The 11,438-nt window shown below is 58.6% G+C and overlaps 1 protein-coding gene across 1 annotated transcript; it reads right to left on the bottom strand.

Moving 5' to 3' along the window:
- Positions 1–5,853: 5,853 nt before the first annotated feature.
- ARSA (arylsulfatase A) lies at positions 5,854–9,458 on the bottom strand. The gene is made up of 9 exons (XM_012536615.3): positions 9,327–9,458; positions 8,413–8,665; positions 7,956–8,196; positions 7,657–7,875; positions 7,409–7,578; positions 6,961–7,085; positions 6,741–6,868; positions 6,395–6,497; positions 5,854–6,300 (listed from the first exon to the last, which is right to left on the bottom strand). Exons 2-9 carry the CDS (start codon positions 8,628–8,630, stop codon positions 5,981–5,983), a joined length of 1,524 nt encoding a protein of 507 aa, XP_012392069.2. The 5' UTR covers positions 8,631–8,665; positions 9,327–9,458; the 3' UTR covers positions 5,854–5,980.
- Positions 9,459–11,438: the final 1,980 nt, after the last annotated feature.

Below are 11,438 nucleotides of genomic sequence, written 5' to 3' on the forward strand. Positions count from 1 at the left end.
GCGGCGGCCTCGGCGCCTTCCCTGTGCTGAGGGCCCCAGAGTCCTGCCCCCGGCAGACCGTGTGCTTCAGCTCTGTGCTGTGCCTTACCTCACCAACCCCAGCGCCCTCCAGGAGCGCTGCTTCTGCCAGTCACTGGCCAGGCGCCTGGTGGAGTTCAGTAAACGTGGGACCCTAACCAGGGCCCTGAGGTGCAGAGACACAGAACTCCTGGTGGGAGCCACGGACACTTTGAAGTGACGTGAGCCTCTTCCCCATGTGCCCCATTCTATATTCTGTGCTTTGTGTCTCTTCCAGTTGCCTGAGCAGGAAGCGTGGAGGCACCCTAGACTGCCCCTGCTGTCAGCGCCACCCCCCACCCCCCCAAGCCTGCCCGCCCGCCCCCCCCCCCCCCACCTCCCCGCCTCCGCCTGGATCTTTGTGCGTCAAGCAGCCTCCTCTAGGCTCCCACCTCCACCTGTGTCTGCAATCCACCAGCTCCTGCAACCAGACCCGGTTGTTTAAACAGGAACCTGAGCAGGCCGCTCGCCCTCTTAACTCTGCTGTGGCTCCCTGTGCGACCTCAGCCTGCCCTGTCGCTGCCCCTCTCCAGCCCCTCTTCCCTCCACCCCATTATTTCCACCCTGGACACTGAGCTTTCTCTGCATGTGGCTGGGTGACCTCCTATCCTCCCGGACGCAGGGGGGCCCTGGGCAGAGGCTGCCAACTGTGGGTCTGCTAGTGCCCCCGTCCTCCCAGAGCCTGGCACACGTGCTGGGGGCCTTCAGAGCCCTGAGTGGTGAGTGAGTAAGCCTCCAATGCCAGGACTGTGCCAGCCAAGGAGAGCATCCTAAATGAAAAGCTTTGTATTGTACATGTTCTTGTTTAAAATGTTGAAAACACAAAAGACAATCTAAATATTGACCAGTAGGGTTAACTGTATTAAGGTATATATACCTAATTGGAATAGTGGGCTGGTACAAAAAAAGTGTGCTTACAAACATTTAGTAATAATACAGAAATATTTGTTATGCTATTAAGGAAAAATAAATATGCAGAATCTACACTAGAAACTACACTGAAAAAGACTGAACGAAAACACAAAGACTGCAGTAGTTGTTGCCGGAGGCGGGGCTGACAGTTTCTCTTCCTTTTTTTCTCTGCAATGAACATGTCTTGTTTCAAGCATTATATGTTGCTATTAGGGACCCCCGAATGCAAATAGAAACACCCACAGAAAACTAAAAAAAGTACAGATACATTCATTAAATCCAAACATAGGGACTTCCCTGGTGGTCCAGTGGTAAAGAATCCACCTTACAATGCAGGGGACGAGGGTTTGATCCCCGGTCAGGGAACTAAGATCCCACATGCTGCGGGGCAACTAAGCCCGGGAGCCACAACTACTGAGCTCGTGCTCCTCAACTAGGGAGCCTGCGTGCCGCAAACCACAGAACCCACACGCCCTGGAGCCTGCACGCCACAACTAGAGATAAAAAAACCCGCATGCCACAACTAGAGAGAAGCCTGCACACGACAATGAAAGAGCCCACATGCCTCAACGAAGATCCCGTGTGCCGCAACTAAGACCTGATGCAGCAAAAAATAAAAATAAATAAATAATAAATACATCTAAAAAAAAGAACCAAAAAACCCCAAACATAAAAAGTTATTTTGGCCACAGTGGAAATACCAGTCTCATAGGATTTGGTGAGTTCAGCTGTCAGGCCAAGAGCAGGACTCCCCTGAGCGTATCTTTTCAACTTAAAGACGATTGCTAATGTTTTGGTGTATTTTTTCCCAGTTTCCTTCTTATCTATGAGTTTTGTTTTGTTTTGTTTGAGGCCAGAAAGAGATTGGGAGAATCAAGGAATAATTTAGGGCAAAAAGATTAAGGCAAACGGGCTTCCCTGGTGGCGCAGTGGTTGAGAGTCCGCCTGCCAATGCAGGGGACACGGGTTCGTGCCCCGGTCCGGGAAGATCCCACATGCCGCGGAGTGGCTGGGCCCGTGAGCCATGGCCGCTGAGCCTGCGTGTCCGGAGCCTGTGCTCCGCAACGGGAGAGGCCACAACACTGAGAGGCCCGCGTACCGCAAAAAAAAAAAAAAAAGATTAAGGCAGAGTAGCTAAGATCATTATAAAATAAAGAATGGTGGTCTCAGCTCAGATTCTAGTTATGAAACTGCTGACCAAGAAATTCATGATTTAAAATGTTTGAGTGGCAAGAAAAGGAGAAAAACATAATCATAGATTCAAAAATATAATCAATAAGGTAAAAAGAAATACATGTACACCCTGGATTTTATATTCTGCATGTCAAGAGCACGCTTCTTTTTGGATGTCACTGGGAATGTTTCAACAGTGGTTCGTGTGATAGGTGGGATGCAGAGCATTCAGCTCTAGGAGAACTGCCCAGGGAGACAGTCTAATAAATCAGGGCGTTTCTTGTGCCGCAGGAGGCCTGGACGCTGGTGTGGCTTCTAGAAGGTGACGTCGAGAACAGCAGGCTCCTTCCCTTGGTCCTGTGCCCTTAGTGTGTGGTCTTCACCCTCATGACTGCCTGAGGGCTGCTGTGTCTCTGGGCATTGTGCTCAGTTCCATGCAAGAGGACGTACAAGGGCAGAGGGGCAGGCAGCTGGTTTCGTAAAAGCCCCACTGTGTGCTGTAGTGAGGAGAGGGCACGAATGAGGTAGGGAGGGAGCAAAAGCCAGTGTAAGGCCCATCCTTAAGGCTGGCTGCCCTTCTGAGAAGCATAAGAGTTCTTCCCTGAACCATATACCCGAAGGATGGGAAGCAGGAACACTTACCTGCTGGCTCCTGACCCCCACTGGTTGAAGACCACCCCAGGAGTGTACACCCCTTGCCCTTTAGAGCAGCTCGTTTGCGGGCTGACAGCAGAGAGAAGCAAGCCCCGCCTACACCAGGCCTGGGGTCAGGGAGCTGGCAGGACTCTCCAGACATCCCACAGGCGGTGTCCAGCCGTGATGAGCGTCAGGGTCGAGTTCAACACCCACAGGTAAGATGTGGGGGTCACAGTCACAGTCACGGGGGGTAGGAGGGGCGTGTCCAGGTATCTCTTCTTCCCTCCTGAGGGAAACCACAGCACCCACAGCACAACGTTCTGTTCCTTCCAAACACACGTGGCTCCTTCCAGAGGATGCTGGGCTCCCTGAGGAAGCCACTCGGTGGGCGTGGATGGTCTCAGGCTCACAGGAAAAGGGCTGCTTTTCAAATCAACAGCAGCAGAGAAGGGACATCGCAGACAGCATTTGGGGCTGTGAGTGTGTGTATGAATATGCGTGAGCGTGTGCATGTCTGTGTCGAGTATGCAGGCCCGTTTTCGGGCGCACGTGCACGAACACGGGAGAGCACGTGCGCACACTGGTGCCTCTACAAAGAGGGTGCATCGCACTAAAGCAGCTAAAATGATGAGAAACAAGCTTTTCTGCCCTCAGAGCCTCACAGCGAGACCAACAGTGGAGGGGGAGGGGGAGAACCTTGCGTTGGGAGGGTGGAGTGACCACCCGTCAGGTCTCAGCAGACGGGGAAGCAGCCCTAACTGGTTCAATCATTTCCAGCACCCCTGCCCCGCCCCGCAGTTGCACTTTTGTAGCACCAAGCTCTCTTCCTTTGTGGTATTTACTACAGTTTTTTTCTTCCAGTTTTCTCGAGATACAGTTGACACGATCACGATTAATATTTTATTTCTACTGAAGTATAAAATATACATGGCATCATAAAGGGCACTCAAGCGTGTGGCTCAAGTGCATTATACATATGTGTGCACCGCGTTTCCAGCACCCCCAGTCAAGACAGAGAACTTCTGTAGCACCTGACGGTTCCCGATCCTTGTTCCCAGGCAACACCCACACACCGAAACCTGGGAAGTTGAGTTTCTACCACACTGAACTCCATTTGGTCTGAGTGCGCAGGGTTGATGGTCATCTCCTTTGCTAGACGTTAAGCACCAAAGGAGCAGGGGTGAGTCCCCTCTGTCGATCTGTGCCCCAGCCCTAAGCGCAGCGCTGGGTGGTAAGTAAAGGTCTGTGGAACTAATAAAGCGATGCTCACCACCCAGCTGGGCGGCAGACCTGGACAAGGCGCCTGCAGGTTATGCCTGGGTGCTGGCATTCATGTATTCTTGCTGGAGGGTTTGATCTTTGGATGTGATACAGAGATCATGCACCTGCTTCCATTCCTCTCTGTTCTCATCCTGAAACCAAGGCACCTCGAGGTGACTGCAGGCCCCCTAGAAGAGAAGCTGCAGGCTGCAGGGGGTGGGCATGCCTAGACCACACGTGCACGTGGGCCCTTCTTATGTCAGCGTCAGTGGCTGAAGGGGCCCCCAAGGAAACCACTGCCCTATGGGGGCAGCTCCAAGATACAGCAGGATCTGACACCACGGGCTCACTCAGGAGGACCCCTGCACACATACACATGCCCTCTACACGTCCCGTTCACACATCATTCCAGCAAGACTGCTTTCAGCTGCAAGTAATAGACAAGCCAGCAGCACTCGGCTTACATAGGCTGGTTTATTTTCTTACATTGTGAGCTCTGGAGGTACGTGGCTGGAGACACTCGTTTAGCGGATGCATGATGTCTGGTCAGGGCCCGTGATGCTGCAGCACCGTCCTCACCACTCCTGGAGGATGAGTGATGCAGAAGACCCCGGGATTCCAGCAGACTGCCCCTGACCTTTCACTGACCAGGACCCTTGGTCACACGCCTCTCTTGGACCAATCACTGGATTGTGATTGGCTCAGACTGGCTACTAGCCTCCTGGGACTAGGACAGCCTGTACCTCAGAGGTCACGGGGCCTCTGCCCACCAATGAAACAGTGAGGGGACCGTTAGGAGGACGGGGATGGCTGTTTGGTCTACCACGAGGACAGGACACCCACTCGGGGCCCTGAGCCCCCAGACGGCACTCTTCTCACTCAACCAATGCTGAGGGAGCATGTGGGGTGTGACAGCCGCTCTAGGAGCACGTGGCCCTGGATCGGTACACACACAAGGGGACCCCAGGAGGGCTACATGCCACCACGCAGATGCCAGTGGGTGGGCAGGCAGGGGGCCCCTCTGCAGAGAAGATGCCAGACAGAGTCAAAGATGAGCATCTTCCCCTGATGATGGGCAACCCGGCCAGCTGCCAGGGCTGACGGACGAGGGCTGTGGGGTGGGGCATGGTGGGCCACTCCAAGGAGTCTGGGTTCTATTCTGAGCATGATAGGAAGCCTGCAGTTTTGAGCACAAATGGAGCCCAACCTGCTTGTTTGTTTTTAAGAGATCACTTTGCCGGTGGGGAATGGCTCCCATGGGGGCAGAGGCGAAGCCAGGAGACCGGAAATGTGTGTGCAGGTAGGAAATGCAGAGTTCTGGAAGGGGCACTGGGGGGCTGAGGGGAAGCCTCTGGAGCTGCTGACATGCCTTCCTCAGAGCTGGCAGGGCTCCCCAGCCCACTTCACCACAGTAGACCGTGTAACCCCTCTCCCTCCTTCAGACAGGTTTCTAACACCCAGGGCGGTCCAGTTCCTGTGCTTCTTCCCCGGGGAAAACCTGGCTCTTGTGGGCACTCCGCGTCTTCGGGGTCTGCTGCCCGCCATGCCCTCGCCCCCTCCTCACCCCGTCCTGGCACATAAAAGCACCTAGTTTTGCCCCCGTGAACAGGTGTGCCCACACTCACCACCACGCTTGTCTGCACTGACACAAGCAATCACCAGGGGGAGGGGGGCAGCTTCCAGAGCCAACCTCTCACTGGCTGGGTGACCTCAGACAAGTTGCTGGACCTCTCCACGCCTCAGGTTCCTCATTTGTAACGGGCAGAACAACACCTATCTCAGGGCTATCACAAGGATCATGTGAATTCTCACACCTACAAGTGTCAGCTGGTGTTATTAGCGTGCTCAGGTACAAACCACCTCTACACACCCACAGCACAGCAATGAACCATCACACGCCTGGGTGGGGCGAGGGGCACGGGGCTGGCCTCCGCCTATGCTCTCAGGGCTGGAGCTCAGGGCAGTGGCAGCAGGATGGCCTGGGGGTGCAGCTGGGCTGACAGCAGACCTGCAGGGCAGGGTCCTCGCCCCGGGCTATCTGGCTGGGGCTGAAGGTCACGGCAGCATCAAACTGGGCCTTGAGCAGCTGAAGTTGCTTCAGCGCCTGCAGCGCCTCTGGGGCGACCTCAGCCACACCCCCCAGAAGGTTGTAGTTCTCACCAGGGTCCTCAGACAGGTCAAAGAGCAGCGGGGGCTCATGGGCAGTCAGAGGACTAGAGGCATGGCAGGCAGGGTCCGCAGTGGTGTCGCTGTGGACAGAGCCTGTGGAGGGGGGCACATCTGTGCACAGGGCGGGGGCGGCGGGGGTAGGCTCTGGGGCTATGAGGGGTGGGCGGGGCTGGGGAGAGGCAGTTACCCTGGGTGAAGAAGTGTGCCTTGTACTTGCCGCTTCGCACAGCAAAGACCCCTCGGACCTCGTCTGGGTAGGCCGGGTAGAAGAAGAGGGTCTGCCGGGGACTCTGGGGGCAAAGTCGGGGGTCTGCACATACCCGGAGCCTCAGCCCTGCGTTGGGCCCTGGCTGTGCAGTGGCTCCCTGCCCACCCGAGAGCCCCAGGGGCGGCACCCCTTGGACGCTGCTCGACAGAGGGTCTGCCTGGCCCCAGGGGCTTCAGGTGCTCCCCATACTCACTCCGGGGGAGGGCAAGTTGGGGGGGCCCGGGGGGGTTGGGGGGAGCAGGGGTCATGAGGTCATGGGCCCTACCTTGCCTGTGCCCAGCAGCAGAGGGCTGAGGTCAACGCCATCCAAGGTGACATTGGGCAGCGGGGCCCCTGCCAGGGCTGCCAGGGTGGGCAGTAGGTCCAGGGAGCTGGCTAGCTCATGGGTCACACCTGCGGGTAGAGAGCTGTACAGTCACTCCATCTGTGATCAAGGTTGGGGAGGTGGGGCCAAGAGTCCAGGAGGAGAAGGCCTGAAGACTGACCGGGAGCGATGTGGCCTGGCCAGAAGGCCAAGGCAGGCTCTCGGACACCCCCCTCGAAAGTGGTTCCCTTTCCGCATCGCAGGAGGCCAGAGCAGCCGCCGTGGGACATCCGCATCGTCTCAGGTCTGCAACACCCGAGAGGTTATCTGCGATGAGGGGCCCAGGGTCTCTGGCCTGCCCCAGTGACCCCAGCCCCAGACTTCTAAGTTACACATTTTGCCCAGAAACGGCCAGCATGTGCCTGTCCGCTCCCTGTCCTACCAAGACAAGCACCTCCATGTACTCGTGGCCCCCAGCCTCCCACACACATGCACCTGGTGTCACCACATATGGCCAGCATCTCCCGAGACCCCCTTATCCCACTACGTCCTCGGCCAGCAGTCAAGATGGGAAGACCCCAGGGCCCTGTGAGGGATCGACCAGCATCCTCTGCCCCCTGCCGGAGTACCCGTTGTCTGCAGTGAAGAAGACCAGTGTCTCTCCGAGCAGCCCCAGGTCCCCCACAGCCGTCATCAGGGCCCCCACGGCCGCATCCAGCTCCATCAGGGAGTCCCCAAACGGCCCTCGGCCTGAGCGCCCCGAAAAGCTCTGCCCACTGAACTGGGGGTAGTGGGTGTGCTGGGGATGGAGACTGGAGTTAGCAGCAGGTAGAGGTCACGGGCAGCCCTGGGCTGGGGGGCGGGCACGATCACTCACATGGGAGGCGTAGTACAGGAAGAACGGGCGGCCCTGGCGCTGGGCATCTGCCATGAGGTCACGGGCGAAGGCCACGTAGCGGGCCTCAAGTCCAGGAAGCCAAGGGGGCTGTGCCTCCACCGATAGGTTGGCCAACAGAGGGACAGGGACCAGGCCCTGGTCGCAGCCGCCATCGCAGGGGGTGGCCGGCGGGAAGCAGGTCAGGTTCTGGCAAGGGCCCTGGGGGAGCAGCTCCTTCAGAGGTCTGGGCTGTGGGCTGGGGCTGTAGGGTCAAAGGGACGGACCCCTGTGGTTCCTACCTGGTCATGGGAGTATGGGATGCCCAGGAATCGATGGAAGCCATGGTGGGGGGGCAGAAAGGCCCCCTCCGGCCCCACCCCAAGGTGCCATTTGCCAGCTATCCCTGTGAGGTAGCCTCGGGCAGCCAGGACCTCAGCCAGGGTCACCTCCTCCAGGGGCAGGCCCCCTCGGGAGCTGGGCTCCAGAACGCCAGGGTACAGGCCCATCCGAACTGGGAGTCGGCCGGTCAGGAGGGCAGCCCTATAGGACAAGTCACAGAGTCCGTGAGAGGGAGCAAAAGTGATTGAGATGGACAAAAGGAGAAGGGGAGGGAGAGGACAAAAACAAAGAGACGCGAACTTCTCCACAGAGGGATGGAGACCCTCTTCCTCCCTCTGCAACCCAGAGTGCATCTGGGAGGAACTGGATGGGCAGGGGTGGGCATTTGGGGTGAGGGCTCCCGGTCTCCTTGCTCACCGGGAGGGTGTGCACAGAGACACAGGCACGTAGAAGTCCGTGAACCGCAGACCCCCTGCGGCCAGTTGGTCCAGATTGGGGGTGGTGGAACTGGGGTGTCCATAGGAGCCCAGGTCCCCATAGCCCAGGTCATCAGCAAAGATCAGCACAATGTTGGGTGGGCTGGTAGCAGCCAGGCCAGCAGCCAAGGCCAGAGTGAGGGTCCACAGAGCCACCATGGCACCCGGCACAGACAGGCCTGTAACAAGAGACCCTTGGGAGGGAAGGCAAAGTGGTTCCAGAAAGCTCTATCCCAGAACCCCAGACGCAAGGCACTACCCTCCCCTGATACCCCAGATGCAAGGCACTACTCTCCCCTGATACCCCAGACGCAAGGCACTACCCTCCCCTGATACCCCAGATGCAAGGCACTACCCTCCCCTGATACCCCAGATGCAAGGCACTACCCTCCCCTGATACCCCAGACCCAGGCACTAACTTCTGATACCCCAGAGCCAGGCACTAACCTCTCCTGAGACCTCAGACCTAGGCACTACCCTCCCTTGAGACCTCAGACCCAGGCACTACCCTCCCCTGAGACCCCAGACGCAAGGCACTACCCTCCCCTGATACCCCAGACCCAGGCACTACCCTCCCCTGATACCCCAGACCCAGGCACTACCCTCCCCTGATACCCCTGATCCAGGCACTACCCTCCCCTGAGACCCCAGACCCAGGCACTAATTTCTGATACCCCAGACCCAGGCACTACCCTCCCCTGAGACCTCAGACCCAAATACTCCCCTAACCCCGCCTGAGACAACCCCTTCCTTAAGTCCCAGCGAACTCGGCACCTGAGACCCTTGACCTCAACAGAACACAGGAGCCCGTAGCCTGGGATCTAACTCCCTGGGGACCCTCAAGGGCCAGGACACCTTTAGATTCTTAGGCGGAGATCTGACCCTCTTCACGTAAAGGTCCCGGCCCAGGCTCGTGATCAGGGGCAGAAGTCCCAGGACGCTGACCCGCGCGAAGCGGGACGAAGGCAGTTCACGGCAGAGGAGGGGCGAACGCGGAACAGCGGGCAGCAGTGCCCTCTGCTGGCGCTTCCGCCTGGCCCGGTCCCGCCCCCGGCCCGCCCTGCGACCCGCCCCCTGACCCCGTGACTTCCGCGCGGCCACCCCACCCCACCCCCGCAGGGGCGGGGCGCAGGGCCAGGCAGGGGGCGCCCGGCCCGGGGGTGCGGCGAGGCCTTCTCTGACCGGGGTTGGGGCGGGGTCGCGAGCCTGCGGCGGGGGGCGGCCTGGGCGGGGGGCGGCGCGGTCGTGCGCGCGCGCTCCGACCCGGTTTGCGCCCCGAGGCAGTTGGCGCCAGGTGCGGGGCGGCGGGGGAGGTGCTCGCAAGCGGGTTGCCGGCGTTCGCGCTCGGCGCGCGGTGTGTTCCATAAGGGGCCTGAACCCGGAGAGTGTGGAGCGAGCGAATCGAAACAAAAACCATGGAGCCCGCGGGCTGCTGGCTTTTCCTTCAACACTACTTTTGGTGTTTTTCTTGAAACAGGAGATAAAAATTTCTTCCCAACCCTTTCCCCTCCGTTCATGTGTGTGTCTGGTGTGCGTCAGGGTGTGTGTGTGTGTGTGTGATGTGTGTGTGATGTGCGGTGTGCGTGGTGGGGCGTGTGTGTGCTGTGTAGAGGGGCATATGGGGTTTGCTCTGCGTCCGGGTTACACCAATGGGAAGGGCCCATCGAAAGCGGAGATGACGGTCCTGGCTCCATCACTGCACAGCTTCGGACGAATGGCTTCACCTTTTTGGTCCGCAGTTTGTTTAGCTGTTTCAAAGTAAGAGAACGCCCCAGGGGGTGGTTAGGTGGGTATCTTAGTGCAGCTGAAGACCCCACGTAACTCCCCCAGGGAGCCTCCCCACAGCAGCTCCCCTAGGACATTCGTCGCCCACCCCCAGCCCTCCCCAGGGCAGCTCTCAGGCTTCAGGGTCCCCCACAAGGTCTGACCTCAGGAAGAGCAGGATGCGGGCTGCTGGTTGGGGAGGGCTTCCCGTGGTTACTGACCCTGGAGCCAGTGGGAGAGTGGACAGGGCCCCTGAAAGGCCTCTGGTCACTGGGGTGGGGGCCAAGACACAGTTTCCACTGCAGCCCTGGCTGGGGAGCTGGTATTTTGCTGGTGAAAGATGAAAGCTCAAGACGAGAGGCAGCGTGGGGGAGAAAATTGGAAGGGTAGCGACTCCCAGAGACACGGCTGGGCTTGCGGCTGCTGCTGGCCTCGTGGGGAACGGAAGGGGCTCCGGTGAGCCACCCGCTTGGTGTCACATTCCAGTGTGGTTTCTGGGCCGGTGCGTGGGAGCAGTATGGGGTGGGTGGCCAGGACAGAAAGTTTTTCCGTGGCCCAGAAATCTTTGAACTTGTAATTGGAACTATCACAGCTGGTTGGTGCTGTGAATCGGAGTTTAAAAGGAATCAACCAAAAGCACTTTCTTCCCTCTCCGCTGCAAGCTGGGAACTACCCCAGGCAGCGGAGGGCCTGCCCTGACTCTCTGGAAGAGCCGGCCTGTGGTTGTGCTGTTATGCAAATGACTGGCACTTTCCCCCTGCAGTCTCTGGAGGCTGTTCTGGTGTGTGCACACGGGACAGCAGAGCCAGCCCAGCCCTGACCTCTGGGTGGGGGGAGGGCGCATGTGCTGCCAGCTGTGTTTGTTCAAAGCCGCGCTCTGCGGGCGCCAGAGTCTTCTGGAGATGTGAGCCTTTCTTGGCTTTGCTGCGGGAGCCGGCAAGAGGGTCAGCTTGGGACAGAGCCCCGGTGCGAGGCATCCTGCCAGGCTGCGGAAGTGGCTCTGGGCATTGCTAATTTGGAACTAACACCCACAGTTAGGAGAGGGGCCCTGTGAGCGGTGCGTGCCTGCTCTTTCGGCACCTAGGGCAAGGGAGGGCCTCCCATTTCCTGGGCCTGCCTGGGGTGAGTGGGGTGGGCCAGCCGCTTCATGGAGAACACTTGGCCCACCTGAAGGGCTTCTGCAGTGGTTCTTGGGACTGGCGG

Source organism: Orcinus orca, chromosome 11 (genome assembly GCF_937001465.1).
Source record: "Orcinus orca chromosome 11, mOrcOrc1.1, whole genome shotgun sequence".
NCBI lineage: Eukaryota > Metazoa > Chordata > Mammalia > Artiodactyla > Delphinidae > Orcinus > Orcinus orca.

Coding starts and splice junctions, on each gene's coding strand:
- ARSA (XM_012536615.3), bottom strand. CDS start 8,630: ATGGTGGCTCTGTGGACCCTCACTCTGGCCTTGGCTGCTGGCCTGGCT. Junction 7,579..7,656: donor TCCTGTACTACGCCTCCCAT/GTGAGTGATCGT, acceptor CTCCATCCCCAG/CACACCCACTACCCCCAGTT. Junction 6,301..6,394: donor GGCACACTTCTTCACCCAGG/GTAACTGCCTCT, acceptor CCCCCTCCACAG/GCTCTGTCCACAGCGACACC.